Raw genomic sequence first — 22,256 nt, 5'->3', positions numbered from 1 at the left:
TGGTCAAGTTTGGTTCTTGCAATATTTATGGGAAAGGATGAATCATCCAAGCAGATACCTGAGAATGCTTGTTTCCAAATTATTTTCTTTTGAGAGCTTTTGCAGTAAGACTGAAGAGCTTGCAATGAAAGAACAGTGTGAAATCTATGCCTACAGAAACTTAGCTGCCATCCTGATACATCCTGGAATGATACAGGGACCTGCTATGGGCAACTCCAGATTGCCTATTCTTCCTATTCTAAAAATCTTAGGAGTGGCACTTTCTAGAATACATAGGATTTGTTTTTTTTTTTTGGTTCTTCTTCTTTAGTAGAAAGTCACTTGCTTATGAATTGATTACAAACTTTTATGTAGATAAATCTTCTGGATGAGACTCTTAGAATTCAAGATGGGAAATAGACTCAGAATAGCCCAGGGAAAATATGTTGTTTCAGTTGGAGTCAGCACTCAGACATGTATTGCTAACTTAATTTTTATATACATCACTCCTTCTTAGGACAAAGCAATATTCTCAAGCTCCTGCGAAGGTCCTGTTGGCAGTATCTCTGTGTTCAGCATTACATCTCACAGATATTTGGATGATCATTCATCCAGTAAATTGTTCAATATGATAATTCCTAAATCCTGAGCCAGCAGTCTGTGGCTTTGGACAGCTGTAGCATTTCTTGTCCAGCTGATTATCAAGAAAACTTTGGAGATGTTCCATCTTTTTTTCTAAAGTGATGAGTGAGGATGGAAATTTTTCACTACCACCCAGCACTGTGCTGTATATATTTCTAAAGATATAGTTAGGAAATTTATTTTTTACATTCAAAATAGCTTAATGTATTAAGATGTAGGCAGAGTATTTGAGTGTTGAGTGCATAAATAATACTTAATTTTAAACACTCTCTTATTCCTTCTGTCCAAATTTTTCATGGCTGAGACTGTCCATGTCAGAAATGGATGTTAGTTAGAGATGAGTGGATTTACAGTTCACTTTTATATTCTTTCTAATAAAATTATTAGACAAGATTTTGTCAAAAGTATTTAGAATTGCCCTTCTGAAAGTGTGCCCAGAAAGGCAGTGATATGAATTCTAGAGCAAAGCAAAAGTTGTCTGTAAAAAGTAGTCTATACATTTCCTCAAATATTTTTTGAAAAACAAAGCGTAGACTTGTTTTCTAGTGTTGAAAACTTGTGAAGGATATTCAGGATATTCTTTTTACTTGCCTGTTATTCTTTAATATATTTTAAAGATTTGTCTCCAAAATCACTTTTATATGTACACTTTAATTAAATCTAGTAGACAACTCTAAGTTGAGTGTTATGAAGAGAGAGTATGTTAACTTTAAAACAAAATGTGCGAAACATTAAATTTTCATGCTAGACCTCTACACTGAGCAATAGAATAGATGTGTTAGCAATTCTTCCTGAACAATTGAAATTTTTGTGCCCAGTAGATCCATCTGGACTGCAATCTGCCTGACAGTGGCCTTCCATACATGATAAAAAGAGGGTTTATTCAGTTGCTTAGACTATTCATCACACAGCTTGAGCCTGAAGACTCCTTGGCTTAATTACTTACATTGTGCCACAGATGTATCAGCAGTGATGCTACAGTTACTGTTCAAAGTGCTGTGAGGATAGTAAAGCCTTCCACTGGGACTTCACAAAGGAAAAAAGAAAGATTACAGTGTTGGGTGGAAAGAGGGTGACTCTGCTTATGTTGCAATTAAGTTGATAGATAAACACTGGTGAAAACTCAAAAATACTGCAACCTTTTCTTCTTCGGACGTGGATTCTTAGGAGGATCTGGACATCCTCAGTAATATGACTGGAGTTGTAATGAATACCATAATAAAAGTAAAGAAAGGCAAGATTAAAACAGCTTATTTATATTATTTCATATGGGAAAATTCATCATGAATTGCCGCATTTGTTTGGGACTGCATTGTCCAAATGATGAAGCCCCAGGTCAAGCATAAATTGCATATGAAAGCAAACTGGGGCACTACTACTGACTCCAGGCTTTTTCCTTGTAAAGGACAGATAGTCCTTTATATGTGAGTACTGAGCTATAAAAGGGGTAAATGAATAAGAAAAAAGTTCTGAATGCCCCTGTGAAAGGATCTTCTGTCCTGTGACTAGGTGAAGTGTCTGAAGGTAAGGAATATGAGCGACCTTGGGATAGTGATACCGTAACTGTGTGATGCTCACCCTGTGCCCGAGGCCAGCGTTGCTTTCTGGCAGGCAGACCTGGCCTCTTTGTGCACTTTGGGAGACCACGGGTACTCCTAGTGACAGAAACTCTCCACATGCTCCCTAAATTTGAAGCCTGGGAGTTGGGCAGAGTTAGACAGGGTGTGTATGTGGACTGCTGATAGGAGCTAATATTGGATTAGGAAGTGCATATAGTTTTTATGTGGAGATGAAAGTGTAGCCGATAATTTGCATCCTTTCTTCCTCAGTAGGCTCTTTTAGAGATAGTGTATGGTATATGTTTAAGTGCTATTTTGATTATATACCTGGTGCTTGTAACTATTTTTAAATAAATGCATCTTTGCACATAGCCTAGATAGCTCATCCTTTCAGCAGAGCAAGAAAATAAGATAGCTGTGTATTTTCAAAAAGGTTATAACTGAAGAAAACAGTTTTGCTGATGGGATAAATCCCTGGAATAAGACACCATTCAATGCTTAGATTATTTTTAAATTACAAACATTTAAATAGGATTGAAAGACCTATTCTATATTTTTATATATATATATTTCTTATATTTCTAATTATTAACAGTTCTTCAAGCAAGAAAATGAGAATTTGAAGTTTCTTTTAGTGAAGACTTGGACCCTCGTTTTAGATTTCTTTATCTTACATTTTTAAAGCCCTTGCTTTTTAAACTATTGCATCAAAATTCTAGTTATAAAAGACATGAGTAGTCTGTACTCTCTGTCTCAGTACTCTTCCACCGAATGATGTTTGATCATGTGCTGTATGCTGTGCTGTCATAGGAAAAGGTTATACTAGCTTTTCTTCTTGCTTATCTTTTAATGGTCAAAGTAAATTAGGCTTCCTAAATTTGGAAGTGACTTAATGCTAAGTGAGCATGTAATTTATATCAAGTTTTTGATTTTACATGTAGAAGACACATCCAAAAAACCAAATTTCCTAGTAGATTGAGGTGTTCTGTTCACGGCATAGATTTAAGAAGTGCTATTTGAAATCTGATGTTTTTGTGGAACTTGCTAACTATATTTTATGCTCATAAACCAGTTTGAAGCCCCAAACACAATTTCATTTATCTTTATATTCTAAGCTTTATAGAGTCTGCAAAAGTGTCCATCTGTTCAGTCGAGATTGCCTCAAATAGTGAGTGGTCAGAGAGACGTCGCTGATAAAGGTCAAAGGAGCCTCTTGACCCCGTGGTTCTTGCCAGAGCAATTGGAGCGTAGGGACTGATGTACAGTTAGATACAGCTTGCTAACGTGAGCTCCACTTTAATTGGTAATGATAGCAAGAATACACAGTAAAGTCATTGCTGAAAGAAAACAAAAAGTATCCAATATAGTAATTTATTACCAGTCAGTGGGTTTCACGCACGGGGTTGTTTTACCCCTGCAGTGGTCAGAGAAAGCAAAAAGGTACTCTAACACTTAACTGAAAATGGATGCCCTGCTGCTATCAGAGATGCATGGTGGTCAAACGATTGCCTGTGCCATTAGCTTGGTAATGTTTTCTCTATTGTAAACTCAGCTCCCCATGTTCTTCCTGTGCATCAGCTGCAGATTGAAGGCTTTCTCGTTTGTCTTCTATTTGTGCTGCCAATCATCAAGCTGCTGTTCACCAAGCACATTTCAAGGAGGCAATTTTTTTTTTTTTTACTCCTATCGACTACCATCTCTTACAACTGAGGGCTCAGAGGATTTAGAAATAAATGTAATGCTTTAATTTACACTGTGCCAGCCATTTTGTGTATTGTTTATGTATTTGTTTTCTGTGACAATTCAAGAGACAGTTACAAGTTTTCTATTTTGCAAAACTATGCATGAGATGAGATAGATTTATGTTTTGCAGGTACTTCCTCTTATGCTACTATTTTCATTAAAAAGGTTGAAGAGAAAAATATCTTTGCAAGAAAAGATGATTTTTAACCTATTCAGTAGTTAAAAACAGACAGAAAATGCAAACCCAAACCCAACAAAAGCTAATACAGGTATTCCTTCCTTCCCACCATCAATGGTAAAACGTTGTTGAATAAAATAGAGCTATCATTGGCAATACAATTTAATGTATAAGCTCCTTAGGTGTGGTGGCCATGCTTCAGTTAACAGTTCTTCAATCTCCACAAAGTGCAAATGTAACAGGAGGGTAGGAGTACCTAAATAGCTTTTACAAGCAGATGTGTGATGTATTTATGTTTTGTGAGCCCAGAGCCAGATTAGTGATGAGATGTGATTCTGAGAAGTTATGACCTCTGAACTTCTCTTGACAATCCAGTGACTGGTCTGATCATGACACAGAAAATTCTTACCCATCAACAAATGTTGTTTGACAAATTCTACCCTCCTCTTTCATTTCTGTAACAGGTTCTCCACAATTTAGTTTTTTAAGATCAAAGTGTTTACTGTTAATGATTGTTACAGTGTTAATAAAGACTGATTCAGACATAGATATAGTCTTTAAAGTTTGTATTTTTTTTGTAGTGTAATAAAAAGTTGGACTACAGTAAAGACAGATGACAAAAACAATTTTAATTTCAATGAAATAAGCATAGTGATATTATATTATCAAACATCAGTGTGATATTTCAAAAATTATCATGCCAAAAAACTTCCTAAAGCCTGTAATATATGGGGTTTTGATGATTCTATATTGGATTTTGTTTAAAAAAATCTTGTTTGGAAACATATGGTACAGGTGGATATTCACAGGATATCTTCATTGAGCAAACAGTAGGATGCTGTGATGATTAAATTTGCATTAATTTATTAATAGGAAGTATATTTAATAATGAAACAATTACTCTTTAAAAGTCCATCAGACAAAACTTACTCTTTTATGATGCACTTCTGTGGACTGTTGTATTCTATCTGTATTAAAAGCCAATGGCCTAATTGCTGTCAAAATAGAAAAGTATATACCTTCAAAAAAAACCTCTCAGGCAAATCAGAAATAGAAAATCCCTGACCCCAAGAAAAATAAAACAGCAATGCAGTGCACCTTCTATGAATGAAAGAACCTTCCAGTCTCTTTGGCACTATTTCAGTTAAACTCCACATATTCCCCTCCCCAGTCTTCCCCTGCCTAATCTACCTAAGAATTCCCGTTAAAGTAAGTTCTTCAATTTCTAACATTTTCTTCAGCAATGGATAAAGAAGGGGATTGAACTTGTTCAGTGTTAATGAATCAAAATATGTTCTTTCAAGGGAGAAAGCTCAAAGGAACAGAATTAAACCCCTTGAATATTACATAATTAAAAATATATTACTTAGAATCAGCATATGAGCTTATCAACAGGATAGCTTCCATTTAGGCTTTGTACACCATGATTCGTTCTGCAGGCACTGGGAACTTTGGGACCAATTTTTTGCTTCTTCTGTCCTGTTATGTTTGAGATAAAGTAAGAATGCAATGGATAAGAAGGCCCAAAGTCTGGAAGAAAGTCACATTTAATACTTCACGATTTGTTTGGCATAAGAGCTGATACTACTTGTGCTGTGAGAACTGGGCAACTTCTATTCATTGGTATCAAAGCAACCTCTAAGTGTATTTGGAGTCTTGTTTGCCTTCTAAAATTTCTCCCTTGTGATTTTCTGCAACTTTATTTCCTTTATGTAAAATGAATGTCAAGATTGTTCTTGTCAAATCTGTTTTTAGTACAAAGCTTACAACAGAATACTTCTGGTAAGAAAGCAGATAAGTGGAGAAAGTGCATACATATGAGGAGCTGAAAAAGTATGGGAATCCCTGCCAGCTAATGGAGTGTGTATTTTAAGTGGAATACCACTCCCATAACAAGTTGGATCCCAGTGGGAAAAGGCCTTTAGAGATGAGAAGGCAGCTAGGTAAAATAACACTTGAATTGTACTTCCCATGAAATTTTTATGTGATATGTCTGTCCTGAATCTGTTAAAGATAATGGCATGCATTGATGCAGTTAGGGGCCACAGTAAGCACAGTCCTCCCATAGTCACAGGACAATTTTTCCTTGGGTGCTAATAATGAGTAAAGGGGAGAAGGCAGAGGAGCAGGGTTGTAACTTGTGGAGCAGTGATGATTGCATACCAGAAAACTGGAACAGATCTCTGAGAGAGGTGAACAATTCCCCAAGCTGGTGGGTGTCAAAGGGGCATTTGGAGAGTCTAGGTGGACTAAATGGTCCTTGTAGGTCCCTTCCAGCTAAAATATTCTATTCTAGCACTCCTCTGGTCCTGGCTCAAACACCTTCAGTGGCAAACTGCAGAGATGTTAGGGGATACTGACCATGCATGGAAAAAATACCTTGACATTTCACAGCCTCCCTGAATCTTCCTCTTTCCTGGATATAGAAAGCTTGTTCTGCTGTGGGTCAGTGATGCGCAAGAGGTTCACAAGTCTCAGGATATAATTTTTGTCTGTAGTCAGACTTTTTGCTTCTTTAAAGCTAACAGTAAGTTGTCCATGTCAAAAATAAACTTTAAAACTAGAAATAGTTAAACTAGAAAAAGGAAAGGTACAATATATAAAATAAATAGCTGTTAATCTGTTCTTCAGTATTCAACAAATACAGTTTCCAGCTCTCTGGTTTGTAGTTAGTTTTATGGATGTCTTTCCATTCTCTGTAATCCTCTGTTACGGAGAATAACTTGCCCATATGTCCTAAATAGCATTTTATGTCTGAAGCTTTGGATGCCCACCTTCTTTCACTGGAATGAACTGCCTGTGGCAGAGAGCTAAGATAACTTGGCAGACAGTTTTAGCATCAATGTCAATAAGCTTTCATATTGCCAGTAAACCATGAATGTTTATTGTGACTTAATATGGAGTAGCATCACTAGATGTCTCAATGGATTGACGTTGTCACTGTGTTCTCCTTTGTTCGGATGGTGGTTTCACTAAAGGTTTCCAAATGTTAATCAAGCAAATACAAGTGTATAGAAAGAGAAAATGATGGGCTAAATAATAATAACTTCTATTAATGTCAAAGCTAGCCTGTGAATTCCAGTGTTTGCATTCCATGGGGGTTCTCGCTATTAGGAAACAGCATAATTAAAGATTAAAATAATCCTAGTGCTTAACTAAAAAGTGCTATTTTTTTAAAAAAAGGAAGAAGGAAAGGGATAAAAAGAAAACCTGAACAAGCAGTTATAATCACGACTCCCTATGGAGATCTTTAAATGAGATTATGTATTTAGAGTACATCTTCATCTGGCTGGCAGCATCATTCCCAAAATAATAGAAATTATATTACTGCCCAAAACGAAACAGTCAAATGATATAGAGTTTATGCAGTCAATTCTTTCCTTGTGTCATTTGTACTACAATATTAACAATTAAAAATAGCTAATCCTATGAAATTGTAGTTAGTAATGTAAAAGGAGTTAGGTAAGGTGGTTATAAGAAAGATGAGGTAAACAGTGTTCCATTCCAGCAAGAGCGGGTTGCTGCCCTGTTTATTAACACTTGATGGTTTGAGATTTAACTATTGTCAAGAGAAAGTTCTTTGCGTTGGTGGAATGTTCCAAAGTATCAGAAGAAAATTAAAACTAAGAGTGATCTGGAAAAATCTGTATCACTTGTGATATGGAAGCTGGCATGATTGTTTGCAAAATTATTAGTGAGATGAAAAGTTGCTTCTTGATGTGTCTTTCTGCTTGTAAAGGTGAAATAGGCTGAGCATGGTGCTGAGAGCATAACCTTGTGCAGGACAATAAAAACATACCAGTCATAAATGCCTAAAGAAAAGGGCAGAAGTGTCAACAAGGAGTTTTATTTTCCCTCACTTCTGGTGTTTCCCTGAAGGTAAAAGATATTCCTTTAGTAAATGCAGCAGGATTATGACATGAGATGTTGTGTCACTGTGTGAACTCAACAGCTTGTTTTCAAAGTGCCTGGAGACATCCCTTCCACCAGAATTTGTCACACCATAGTCTTTGCCAAGGGCACTGGTAAAAGAAAAGATGTAAAATTTTTTTCTTAATAACAATTCATCATTTAAATAATGAAACTACAAGGCTAAAACGGAGTAATTGTTTCTTGTGAATATTTTGGACATTTCCTTATGTTCAGCAGACAGTTTAACATGTGAATCTAAACTTGAGAGCAGCTGTAGCTCTTCTCAAATCTTCTGGTTTGAAAAGCTGTGTTCTTTGGTCGTTTATTAACAAGATAAAGTCAGATGTTCACAAACATTGTAGTAGCCTTTTTCTCTTCATTATTTTCAGCGAAGATAATTAATTGTGTGTGTGTAGATTTATTTACCTAGGTTCCTTGTTGTTCTTGATATGTGATTTAGCTCAGAAAGAGGTAACTTTTAGGTAGCTTTCCATGTTTTGAAATAGTAAAAGGCATAGTTGTATCCCATACAAATCCCATATATATGTATCCCATATAGCAAATTGCAAAAAGGCATATAGACACTCAGGGTTTGTAAGAGTTTTGCAGCATTGTCAGATTTGCTTCTCTAGCTTTAAAAAGGTTTTATGCTTTAAAATTTTTCAATAATCCTTTTAGTTTGAAATGAGACTCAGCCAAAGAAAAAGCAGCCTAGGGTTTTTGCAAAGGTATGTGCAATCTACAATATGGCTGTGAAATTGAAGACATTAAGGAGCCATTTTTATGGTATTTACACTTGGATGTCTCTGTGAATCAAGCTATTTGGAAGCAAATCTTTTTTTACTTAATCAAAACAGAGTAAATATAATTAAATTGAACCTAATGGAGTTAGGATTTTGTCTATTCCATAGGCAATTCTATACTGATATCTTGAAAATTACAAAGCCCTGTTGGATGGACATTTACTGTTTTGTTTGGACATTTAATATTTTTCTTTCAGTTGAGTGATACCAGCTGCATCCAACAGCCCTTTACTATTTTACCATCTAAGACCAAATGGAACAGTGCAAATTTTCATATTCTCTTATTTGACCTGGAAAAACTTGAGGAACTTCTCTCATCTCAACTCAGTGGATTGAAGTCATCAAAATCATTCCACAACCAATACACTCTAGAAAGAGCTAAAAGTACTACTGAGAAAAGAGCACTGACATTAAAAAGAAATAAAACTGCTGCCTTCGTACCTCACGTAGAGGAGCAGGCAGACACTGTTTGTTCAGACCAAGTTCTTAGGGATAATAATGCAGCTAGGCCCGTGGAAGAAAGTGGTGGCATGAAAAGACGGAAAAAAATGAAGAGTTCAAGAAAGATCAGAATACAACCATCAGGAAACATCGATGTGAACATTGCCACCGATACAGCTAAACTGCTTTTGTCATGTCTCCTACCATGGGGTGTAGATAAAGAAATAGACAATCTCTGTGCAAGACACTTGGATATCTTGAGGCTTCAGTGTCCTGTTTCTTTTGGACTTGTGTCAGATGAAAGCCACCTCTCACTGATGTTGCCAGGATGGAAATGTACTGATTGTGGTGTGCTGGGAGAACATGAAGTTTTCAATTTGTTCTCAAAAAGAGTCCTTGATTTATCAAACAAATACCTTGCTGCAACTGAAGGACAATCTGGAAAGAAGGATGGACCTGAGAATGATGATTATGGAACAAGGGACTTGGAAACAGTATTTTTCTTATTTAGCAGAATAGCTTTAATCAGCAGGATAATTAACACACCTTCAGCAGTTACAGATGAAATCGAAAGGTAAGAACCTCATTATGTATGGATTATATTTTCTAATGTCTCTACATCCAAACCAAATTCCTCCTAGTCACACTAATGCACTTGGTTATACCCTTTTGTCCCAAAAACACGTGAAAATGAAGCATGCCTTAAAACACCAATACCTTGATTTCAAGTCACAGCAGAGTAATCTCTAAACATAAGATATTAAATAGGTATATTTCCTGCCCCAAACCTTACCTCTGAAGATCTTGGGTAACACACAGCCAGTCACATTTTGGGAAGAGGATCTTCAACCAGTACATGTCCATACTTTTAGCTTCTGCATTCCTTCTGTGTGACCCTGAGATCAGTTCAGCTGGTTAGAGCATAGTGCTAATATCACTAAGGGTGTGGGTTGAATCCTTGTATGGGCCATTCACTAAGAGTTGAGCTTGATGGACCGTGTGGGTCCCTTCCAACTAAGAATATTCTAAGTCTTTTCTTCCTTTTTAGTGGTTAAAAAATGAAATCTTAGATTTGTACTTCTTTAATGGAGCTTATGTTCCTTCTCTGGAGCTTTTTGATGTTCTTTGAGGAAAAGGAGATCAGGAGATAATTAAGTGTCTTTACATTTTTCTGTTTAGCGGATGAGAACTGATGCAATTTTTTTCATGAGAGCAAGAACTTGAATTATCCAGCTTCACGCCCAGTTTTTCCAGAGATCACTCTTTTCCTTGCAGTTCAAACTAAGTAGAATAATGAGGTCTCTTTAGGCACATAGTGAGATGTGCATTAAGCACATTTGTGCTGTTTAAACTTCCACTCTCTATAAGCAATATACTTCCTTTGCCATGGAACCCTTGACTTCACAGATAAATAAAACATAAGAGACAAGAATAGTCTGCCCTAGTTATACTATCTGAAGTACAATGCCCCCAGTAATGATGGCAGCTACTGAGAATGAATGCCTCATCAGCCCTTATGTTGTGAGGACCATCTCGAATAGCATTTATGTTATTCAAAGCAAATTTATTGACTAAATGCTTTTTCAGCATTAAAGGAAAAATAACATGCTCAACATTATTTGAAGCCAAATAGAGCGTGCTAATCAGGCAATGGATATTGTCCACGGATTTTTTGTTGTTCAGCAAACATAGAGTTGGTCTGTATTTAGTTTTTTAGGGACAATTAACTTCAGTGTCGGTGATGCTACGGCCCCAAGGCAAGAAGGAGGTTCAGAAAATATTGATCTTGCAGCCAATATCTGCGTCTCCCACAAAGCTCTAGGCACTCAGCATCTCTCAAGACATGTGCACCATCCCACAGAACAAATGCACATTTCTCAGTTACTTTTGCTGCTAATTGTGTTGCCTATTGGTCCATATTCAACACAAGCTCTTATGTGAATACTTGTTTCAGGATTCCAGCTTGAACATGAATTCCTTTCCATGCAACAAAGTCCTTTATGCTTGCCTGGTGCAGACTCTTTTGGAAAGACATTGTGTAATTTAAATTAATTAGCATACCAGAATCAAACATTTTTCCCAAACATGCACATCCTGGCTTTGGGACATATGTCCTGTAAAATTATAAGTATTAAAGTTGCTGCAAGGGAAAAAACGTGGGGTTTTTTTTACTTGTTTGTGGTTTGTGTTTGTTTGTTTTTAGAACAATGCTGTATAATTTTAGGTTTTCTCTAGGATACATATAGACAAACCCCTACCATCTTCAACAAATGTTATTTTGGTGAATCTTTCTTCAAAAAGTACTATATGCAGCCAAACCTCTTTGGACAGTTGCTTTATCCAAAACTGCAGTATGGTCAAGGGAAAAGAAACCTTCATATTGAATTCTAGTTCACCACAGTATTTGCAGAAGAAGATAGCAGGACAGCTCTCACATCTTGCAAGGGTTCTGGTGTTTGTCTAGCTGTTGGTTTTTTGCAGCTTGACACAGCCTGTAAAAATAAAGGGACCTGCACCAGAATAAGTCAGATCATAAAAGTAGGACAGAAAGAGGAAGAATGTGGGAAGAAAAGATCTTCAAAGAATTTTTCTCCTGCTTTTTGACATTTGTGTTTCTAACTTAAAGCTCTCAAGCTGCAAGCTTTCAGAGTTGTTTGGTATTGTAAAGTCTTTTGAAATATTATGACTCACTGTTCATTGTAGTGAATTTGAAAGGCAGATATGTTATTTTTAAAATTACACATAAATGTAGTTTTTGCAGGTCACTGTAGTGATTTATTTAAAAGAACTAGTTTTAAATTGTGCAAAGGTTTGGAGTGTTTTTTTCCCTTTCTTTCTCTTCCATCCATATCCTTTGTTTTCAAGGGTTAGGTTGCTGAGTTAGTGACTCAGAAAGAGCAAGAATATGTACACACTACTCTCCTAAATTGTAGCCATCCACTGAAATTCCAAGTATTGTAATGATACTCTAAATTATTTACCACTGTGGAAAAAAAAGGAAACTGAAAAAAAGGCTTTTAGTTTCCCTTGAACTTTTGTCCTGTGTATTAGAAAAAAAACCCAGACAAATTCTTTTGTGAAAATGGGATTTTAAATCAGTTCTTTACATATGAATGTTTTTCTTTATTGCAAAATAAAGCTTCACATTTGGCTCAAAGCTTATTAGGCTTAAGTTTCTGCATTTGGATGGTACTTGTCAGTGTTGTATACTTGTGAATGTTTCAATACCAAGTTGTAAGCAAAAGAATGCAAGTGACTTCTGAAGAGAAACTTGATTGGGGTTGGTAGTAATTGATATCAGAGTACCTACTGTAGAAAGACCCCAACCCTTCCTTAATGCATAAGATTTCTCGTATGTGTGTTCGGGTTTTGTTTAATAGTTTCATATTCTTTTAGTCCACAGAAACCAGAATCTGTGCATGACAAATGGCGAAATGTGGAAGCAGTAACTCTTTCATGCCCCAGTTCTTATGGAGACGTACCAAGCAGTAAGTATGTGAATTGGCAGTATAGGTTTTAATTGTTCTGGTTTTGCATGCTTTTTGTTGCTAAAATACAGTTTCATTTCATTAACGATAAAAAATACTGCTCTTTATGCTCTCCAGTATGCAAACAGAAAAACTGAATTACTGTTTCTTCTGTGAATATCATGACAAATGTGTAAACAAAGTGTAAACTGGAATCAATAATATTTTTCCTGTTATGACAAGACATTTAGCTGAATTTCTAAAGACACTTTCCAGAAATCAGAAAACCAGAAATGTAATAAGACAAACACTGCCCTCACCCCCTTCCCCCCATCTCCCTCATCACCATTATGTGCCCACCCAATAATATATACAGCCCTCCAAGCAAACTGTTGCCTTAGTAATGCAAGAGCCATCCTGACTGTTCAATAATGCCTTTAGACTTCTGGCTCAGGGCACAATAAAGTAATCTGTTCCTGTTAATGTCCCACAGGCCATCGCTCGTCAATCTTGGCTTTGTGAGCCAGCCTTGGTTTGTTTACAGTATGTAACTAACCAAAGAACATCTAAATAAAAACCTGAACAGAATATGGACATTTGTCAGTAAACATCATCTGACAAATAGAGTGTTCCTCTTACAGAATAAGCCATGTCCAGACTGAAAACAGAAATTCTTTTACATCAAATCTTGATGCTGTGCTGTGTATGTAAACATTAATATTGCCATCAAAAAGTCGTTGCCTTTCCTTCTCTTACTCTAATATGCACCACAACTATAGAACTTGCAATGACAGCAGAAATGTCCATTGGAAAAAAGAGATGGAACATAAAATCAAGTGACAGTAGAAAGTAGAGGAAAGGCATGGAAATGGTGACTAAAATGTTCATGAACATAAAAATAGATTTACTGAGTGACCTAAAAGTTCTAAGGTAATCTAACTCATATATCTCCTAGTTCATGCAGTTGTTCATATTTTCAAATTAAACTCTGAGACTTGCAGATATTGGAGATTCTAGGAACAACCTGTTCTTTAGCATCAAGGACACACTGGACAGCAGAACAGGGAAGTTAAGTAATCCAAAACAGAAAGTTTTCTTAATATATTTAGAAAATTGTGATGAAAGAGTACTCCATGGGATATTAGTTCTCCATTAAAAAAAAACCAACAAAAAAAACAGAAAAAACCCCAACACTAATTTAATTTAGGATGAGAATAAATGTTAAAGCACTAGATTGTCTGAATGCTTTGTGCTTATTGCATCAAATGAGAACATGTGCTAAGAAATGTATTCAGATCTTTTCAGGTATGGTATAATGAAATGAAAATTTTAAAATATTAAAATATTTTTCTATTTGTGTGCTTCTCTATATATTGTTGGTTCATAAATATGTATATGCATTTTTCAGGTAAGAGTAGCTATCATTCCCCAGACTTTGGGAGCATTTCATTGCGGAAACTCATCTGTTGTTGGAAGGACCAATCTGTAAAGGTAGGAAATGGCCTGTGTCAGTCGTAGCAATGTAATCCTTGAGTGCCATTTGCTGCAGTTTAGTATTTGGAATCAGTAATGTGATCTAAGAGTTACAATTTATGGGGAAACTATTACATAAGTCATGCCATTCAGGTCTCTGGAAAGCAGATTAGTATGGCAGTATGAAGTATGCCACTCATGAAACTATTTAGCCTTAAAGTAAATGTTTAGATGTGACAAAGTAGCTCTCCTGCTAATCTTTCATCCAAGTGCTCTTGTTGATAGCATTTATTTAAAAATGAGTCATTTCTTCTCTAAAAACCACATTACTGACATCAAAAATGCTATTTTTGGCTTCAGGAAAACAAAAGACCAAAATAAGGGCAGTGTCCTATATTGATGTATTATTATAGATGAAACTTAAAATGCCTCAGTGATGGGCAAAAATCCCGAGTCTTTAATTATTACAACAGTATTTAAGAACAACTTGTAAGTCATATAATTATGGATTCTTCTGGTCAGATGATGCCCATCCCTATTATTAGTGAAGAATCTGAAGTCTTTAGAGATAACTAGCTTTTTGAGAGTTGACAGGCAGCAGTGAAACAATCTAAACAGTAAAATCTAGAAACAGTTTTTCATTTTGGAAATATGCATTTAAATAAAGTTGTGTAGTTGTTTGAGTGAGTTAATATTCATGGATACAAAACTCAAGATGTTACGCTCTGACCACAATGGATTTTATTCCAGAAAGGGGAAATGCCTGTTACAAATCTAGTTTATGATATTACTTTTGAAATTGAATGCAACTCTCTGCTACTTCAAATGCAAAGAATATTTTCCAGAGCTGGGTTTTGCAAGGTTGCTGCAGTGATGGTCCTCTGTTCTGTTAGACAAAAATAGTTTCTGCAAATATTCAGATTCAATCCAGCATTTCATCTTGAGCTTATCAGTTGTTTATTATATTCCTGCTGTCTGCACATCTTCCATGTTATTTCTGAATTCTTTTTCTCTCCCCTTTCTCTTACAGTAAGGGTTTTTTCCTTTTCTTTTAAAACCTCAATAACTGCAATTGTCATATGGAATGTATATACTCTCTTGGTCACCTGGTCCGCCACTAAAACTCTGTAAAGAGTAGTTCATATATTTATGGAAGTTGTGTTTGTAGCATAACTGATTGTGAGATCTAGAAATTTATATTTTCGAGTGTATTTAGCAGCTCATCAGTGTATACAATGATACTGGTCTCATCTACCACAGGAGGTTAGTGTGCTGGAAGCTAAGGTATGGAAAAAGCTGCCTCATATTTTTCACCTGAAAAGACTTAAAATTTAAAACACTGAAATTGTCAAGTGCTGCAAATACCATGCTCTAATCCTTCTCAAATGTTAACATTGTTAGGTACAGCATTGTAGCTGCACTAAGCTTTCTTAACCCACTTAGTAGCACAGATTTTGGATTGCTTGTCACCAAAGTGCTGTAAAACTTTTAAGATTCAAAAAAATAAGGCATTGGCAGTAGGTATGATACTTAGTGACCAGTAGTTCATAGGAATTTATAGGTTTTGTTGATATTAAGATGGTTTTGTTAAATTTTTATTTATGCAATCACAGTTTAATGGTAAATTTATTAATCCTGATCAGCCTGATTAAGCACTCATGTACATTTACCAAAAACATCACTATTTAGGCTGTTTTTAAAAACATTTTCCATTGTGATCTTCCATGAAGGATACTGACTCTCAGACATGACCTGAAGGAGTTACCAATTATTGGTTCCTCATCTCCTTATACAGCACTGTAACAGATTCTGTGCAAATAAGGAAACTGAAAAAGCCTGCTGCAAAAACCTGCTGCAAATAGGTCTATTGACTTGTTGAAGGTTGTAGGGAGGTCATTTTCTGAATCTAATTTTAAAAATGTGTATTTTTTTAAATATTTTTTTAGTGTTTTCCTCAGATGATTTGAAAGGAAAGGTCACCTTCATCTGTTTTGCTGTTCTTTCAGATAAAATGCCCATTTTTAATAGCCATTCCTTGCCATACTCCCATCCCACCGAGGAATGACTTGTGTGTTTGTCTTTCCAGATAGATATGTGTAGAAATATACATAGTACAGCAGAAGGATCTAGACAACTGTGCTGACAGTTACTGTGCAGAATTAGAGCAAAGCAGACTGGATCATTCAAGTGGATGTTTTGATGTGTATTTTTTGCCCTGTGAAGTGACTCTGTTGTGGAGGCACCTGGGAGGCAGTTTCTGCAAGGCTCAGACCTGTAGAGGTTATGGCCTGAGCAATAACCAGGAGTGATATCTATTGACTTCTCTCCTTAAACCCACTCATTAGAGAGAGAATAGTGATCCTTGGAAGTAATTGATGAAGTGTAGAAAGGAAAGCCAGGATAACTTGGTATAGATATAACAGTACAATTTACCTCAACTTTTGTTTGCTTATCTTTTTGAGTTACTTTGTATTATTGCTCCTTCAGAGTCAAACAATTACCTTTCACTTTTAATATCAGTATTTATAGGTAGACATGAGCTATTTATACTTCCTCAGTCAAAGAAGCAGCATAATTTGTCATGTTTAACAATCCCAAATAAAAACCACATTGTATTTTCAACAGCAATTATAGCAAAAAATATGAAAGCCAACGAGACAGCTAATTTATATCCAGAAGGAGACTAAAGATAAAGTGGAAATGATCAGATAAAATGAAAGGCGCTCATGTAGATTTGTTATGTGTTAGAAACAGGAAAAACTACTGGAGATTGTTAAACTTGGTGATAAGGACAGATGAGATATATAAATTTTGGGGTTAGCTTCCATGAGAAGACAAAACTCAATGTGGAACCACACCAAGCACTGTGGAAATGCAGATACAACAAAGACACAGTCAAGTAACCTGCAGAGACATCTACAGGTGCCTCTACAATAATATAATTTTGTGCCATTCATTACAGTTTTTTGCTTTAGATGTTAGGGGAAGTTATTACAAATGCTGCCTGGCATGCACAGCAGTGATACAAGTAAAGAGCATCTCATCCAAATTAGTGGCAGGTTCTTAGGAGATTTCTTTTGTGTACCTCTGTAAGAATGGTTTTGTCAAAAATTTCCCCAGGACAATGAAAACGTGTCCTTGTTTTCTTCTCTTTCTTAATTATTGTAGATATATTGTAAGAGTGTGTTGCAAAGTCAGGATCTGTAATCCCCAAAGCTCGGGGCTGTATAGATGTGAGGAACTGGAAACTGCCTTTGGTGTCCCCTGTAAAATAAAGTTCTATTATAACGAGATGAAGGTTTGTGCTGTGTTGAATCGCATAGGGCTGGGTTCACTTGCAGTGAACTTTTACATTGTGGACTGACTGTGGTATATTTGCCTACAATAAAGGATTTTGTCACAAAGGACACCCACAGCCTTTGTTCCACTTAATGATTTGAATTTACAGGGGCAGTTTGAGATATTTTTGAGGACAGGTACTTGATTAGTGAGTTGAAATGATCTCTCTTCCAGGCAGTTTGAAGGATCCTGGTTGTCAACTTCAATTCATGTGAAACTTAAATAATTTTAATAGCTTTTAAATGATATAAATAGAATATATGCTTAAAATGTTTATAATAAAATATATTAAAATTAAAGCTTTTGTATTCTATTTAAATTCATATTTAAGTTGAAACCTTAGATTCACCCTGTCTTTCTTGTAAGGAAATTTCTTGTACTTGAGAATGAATACCTTCCCAAATGGGAAAAACTGTATTCCTTTTCTGAAGGAAATACCAAATGCAGAGAAGGTACACCATGCTGAAATTTAGACTAAGAATTACAAAGGTTTGGGGTCTTTTGTCTAAGGTCTTCATGTGTTTTATAAATGTCTTTACATCTTTAAGTGTCCTTAGTTCTTATGGTACCTTTTTTGCTAAAGAGAAGGAAAGGATTAACTCTGGCAGACAGCCTCCACTCTCCATTGTCCTAATGCCCACATGAGGTGCCTCAGCTACTGCAAGGGCCATTTACAGGCTGCTCACAGCTCCAGTAAATGTTCCTTTTGCAAAACGGGAATTTGGGGAATGGTATTTCTCTTTGTCAGAGAGATTACATGCCAGAAATTCTAAAAGAGTCAAAACCAAATCACCCCAAGACCACAAGGTCATTGTTCAGTCTACCAAGCACTTTTGCACACATCAGGAAAAACTGAAGATACTTATTAGCTGTTATCACCTTGTGCATTACTAGCATATTTTGTTAGTAATTGTTTATTCTTGAAATCAAGGAGGCAGTAGGTAACTGATTGTAGATTTGACATTAAAGAAAATGAATGTTTATTGGGAAGCAGTCCTGACTGACAACTTACACTATTTTATTGCTATCTAGTTAACCTTTTTTTTCTCAGTGTGTATGTAGAAGACACATCATTATCACTGTCTGAAAGGCTTATTAATAAGTGTTGACTTTCTAATGACATTCACCAGGACAGTTTCCAGATTTTGTGCTAGTTGGTTCAAATTGTCAAATACTTAGATAAATAATTGAGGTACTGATATCTTCCAATAATAATTTGCATTTATGACAGATTATTGAGGCAATGCAAGCAGTGCTGCTGGCAGAAGTTCAAAGGACTATTAATCCCTTGAGGAAGACGACAAGCTGCAGAGAGCCATTGGCCATAGTAGAGAATGGAAATGGTAAGTTTTGGACACTGCCAAAGATTGAGGAGAGGGATTTGCAATACCTTAAAAATAATAGGGAGGTTTGGGTTGGAAAGGACCTTAAAAATCATCCAATTCCAACGACCTGCCATGGGCAGGAACACCTTCCACTTTTGACCAGGATCCTTAAGGCTTTGTCCAGCCTGGCCTTGAACACTTCCAGGGATGGACCATCCACAACTTCAGGCAACCTGCTCCAGTGCCTCACCATCTTTGCAGTAAAGAATTTCTTCCCTATATTTAAACTAAATCTATCCTCTTTCAGTTTAACTACACTGCTCCTTGTTCTATCACTGCATGACCTTGTAAAAAGTCCCTCTCAGAAAATTCCCTTTGCCTTGTAAGTTGAAAATTTGTTGGTGTATTATTTTAAAAAAGAACTTCCTGTTGTAATCAGAACAAGTTGGAAGTATGAGTTCACAATACTTTATTTCTGTGTGAGGCAGGCCAAATGGCCTATTTCTAACCTTAGCAGGCCAGGAGTTTTCTCATATGATTGTCAAGGAGTTGAAGGACTTTCACACTCTCTCGTCACCTCTGAATACTAAAGAAGAAAAGGTGAAGTTTCTTTGACTGTATAATAGGTCTTGTATTTGCAAATAAAAGAAGCACTGTATTTGAAATAGAATCAATAAATCATATTGAAAAGAAGTTCAACAAATTTATCTTTCCAGTGACATCAGACCTTACACAGCACTAAAAATTAATTGCTTAAATTTTATAACTTCATAATGTAATACAGAATATTTTATTTTTCTTTTAGAAATAACCTCCCTGCAAGGAGATATCAAATGCATTTTACAATTAGATCATTTAATTTTACAAGAAGCTTACTCTTTGCAACTTTACAATGGTGCTAATGTTTATGGTAAAAAAGATTGAACCTGAATTTATGTTATGAAGTTATATTCTTTTTTTTTTTAGCCCATTAGCTGAGTCTTAAAATTAAGTGACCTAAATTTTAGATCCAATCTTATTAGTGAGCCTTCACTTGGGAAACTAATTTATTATCTCATTGAGTGTGTGTGTGTCTGTCACGAAAATTTGTTACCAATATCCTCTTTCCAGCATACTAAAAATGGTCACTGATACTTGCTTCAGGCCACAGTACAAAGGGGTGTCTCTAATTTTGAAATGCGAAACACTTTCAGTGATTGTCATATGAGTTTATACTTTGCTTGCATTGAAGATTGTTTCGAGTCATTTTGTTGATGGGGTTTGGCTCAAGGTGCATTGTAACTAAAGCAGTCCCAGCTGTAAAGTTCATGTATGGACTTAATTTCCAATTTCCTGAATTCTCAGTGTGTATTTCCATGAAGTATTTTGACAGAGATTTACAGCTAAAATGGAACTAACTGAAAGTTGCAAATACAGATGCCTCCAAACTCCAAATGTGTTTAGATCTTTGGGTTTGTTCCAAAACTTTCTATGCTAGATAAAAAAAATCTGTTACATAAAAAGTGCAGGCATGATTCTAGTAGTCAATTGATGTTTAATTCTAATTAAGTCTTAAACAAGTTGTGAATTCAGGGGAGTTACCTCCACTCTCTGAAAGAAGGATTTACTGTCATTTTGTTCTTAACCTAATTATTTGATAGTTGTTCAAAAAACAACTAGAAAACTGCTTTGCTAGGTGGACAATATGCAGAAGCATTTGTATTGGTTTTTCTTGTTCATACCCTATGATCTGAACTACATAAATATATGCTATAAAGAAGAGTGGATTTTTTATATATTCAGAATTTAATGTAGTCTGAAAGAGGCAGGAAAACATACAGAATGATTGGAAAAGAGATTTTTCACTGTATTTAATATTATATTAGATTTCTTTTTGTTCTAATTTCCAGTCATGTTTGTTGCATTATTTATCACAGTATGTAAAGAGCAGAAGTATTCTTGTTTTGACAAGTATGGTTTTGTCATCTGTGTCGTAAAACTTGATGAGTTCATAGAGAATTGAACAAATCTTTTCATGATTTCTAATATATGAAAGAGTATAACTATTTGTCTTGTAATGATATGCAGAAATTATTAGAAACCCATGCAGAGGTAAGTCCACAATGAGTGTAATTATTAAGACAAGTAATTATGTCTGGATTTAGTAATTTCTGTGATAGGTATCTAATATTTTATTAAATACTCTGTATTTATGGGTTGTACAGTAGTTGGCTTCTTGGTCAATATCAAGGTAAAGGTCAAATACTATTTCAAGTTTTTAAGTTATAGTTCAAGACTGGCTTTGTGCCCTCTGATCCAAAGTAAAAGAATCTGAATCTTGGCTGCCATCCTCACAGCACTGTATTGCATTTTTCTTTCATTGGAATTAATAGATTAGATCTAGAGATGTTAAATCTTCTTTAATTCAACAAATTTCCAAGTGAATAGAAGTTTTTTTAATAAAGGACAAATTTTCACAATTTGCCATTCAGTTTTAATCTTTAAAGCTTATAGTATATTATATAATTGGGTTTTTTTCAGAAAGGTTTTTACTCCTTTGAAGCTCCTGCATCCTTGCTTCATAGTTAGGGGTGATCAGATGTAGTGTAGACAACAGCTTCTCTTGATGAATAATTTGAAATGCCATATTTTTCTGTGGTTCCATACAGACAGAATTTCTTATTTGAATAAAAAACCCCAAACAAACAAAAAACAAAAGAAAAAACTCAAGTCACCAAATCCATATTTTTTTAGAAACTGAAATAAGGAATTTTAAAAAACCTCTGGGATGTGAAGTATGCCAGAGAAAGGGTTAACTCTATTCTGTCCTAGTATGTTCTTCCATTGTTGCTAAAAGGAAATATAAATGCAAACAGCTGCAATTTCTTTATGTTAATGTCAGAGATAATAATTTGGGACCTGTTCCAAACATATTGATACCAATCTTACTATTGATTTCCGCTGGATTTTCTTCAGTTCTTCAAAGCAGCTTAGGTTTTCCCTAATTTTTTTGACATTCATCATAATTCTGAGAAAGTATATTGAACTTTATTCCCTTCTTGCCTTTTTCTACACGCCAATGATCTCAGGTTAATGGTACCATTTAACAGGTTGTCAGTGTGGTCTTGTTTTCCACTCTCATGTGAGTCAGAGGCACTGATTTTCAGGTCTTCAAAATGTATTTATCCACTTTTATATCCACTTAGCATAAAGCTAAGAGGAACTATGCTGAAATTCATTTTTCATTTGTAGTGTTTGATCTTATGGCATACATACCTAATCCATACCCAGTCACGTGCAGAACTTCTTTGATCAGAGGAAGTGTGGGGATAATACCACTGTTGTCATCCCCTGGCCTACGGATTGGACACAAAGAAATTGGATATTCCCTCCTGGAGCAGATCTGAACCTGTATC

General features: G+C 35.6%; 1 protein-coding gene across 5 annotated transcripts in view; it reads left to right on the top strand.

The window, feature by feature from the left end:
- WDR72 (WD repeat domain 72) overlaps positions 1-22,256 on the top strand; it is a 99,587-nt gene that overhangs the window by 41,432 nt on the left and 35,899 nt on the right. For all 5 annotated transcript variants that reach the window (XM_063412540.1, XM_063412539.1, XM_063412541.1 and 2 more), the window contains 4 exons: positions 9,014-9,831; positions 12,654-12,745; positions 14,133-14,215; positions 18,768-18,879. In XM_063412540.1, the coding sequence (XP_063268610.1) occupies positions 9,014-9,831; positions 12,654-12,745; positions 14,133-14,215; positions 18,768-18,879 (1,105 nt within the window). The remainder of the gene's footprint in view (positions 1-9,013; positions 9,832-12,653; positions 12,746-14,132; positions 14,216-18,767; positions 18,880-22,256) is intronic.

This window comes from Prinia subflava, chromosome 15, assembly GCF_021018805.1.
Source record: "Prinia subflava isolate CZ2003 ecotype Zambia chromosome 15, Cam_Psub_1.2, whole genome shotgun sequence".
Taxonomy (NCBI): Eukaryota; Metazoa; Chordata; class Aves; order Passeriformes; family Cisticolidae; genus Prinia; species Prinia subflava.
Note: the sequence above shows the minus strand (reverse complement) of the source record. Positions and strands in the feature narration are given on the sequence as shown.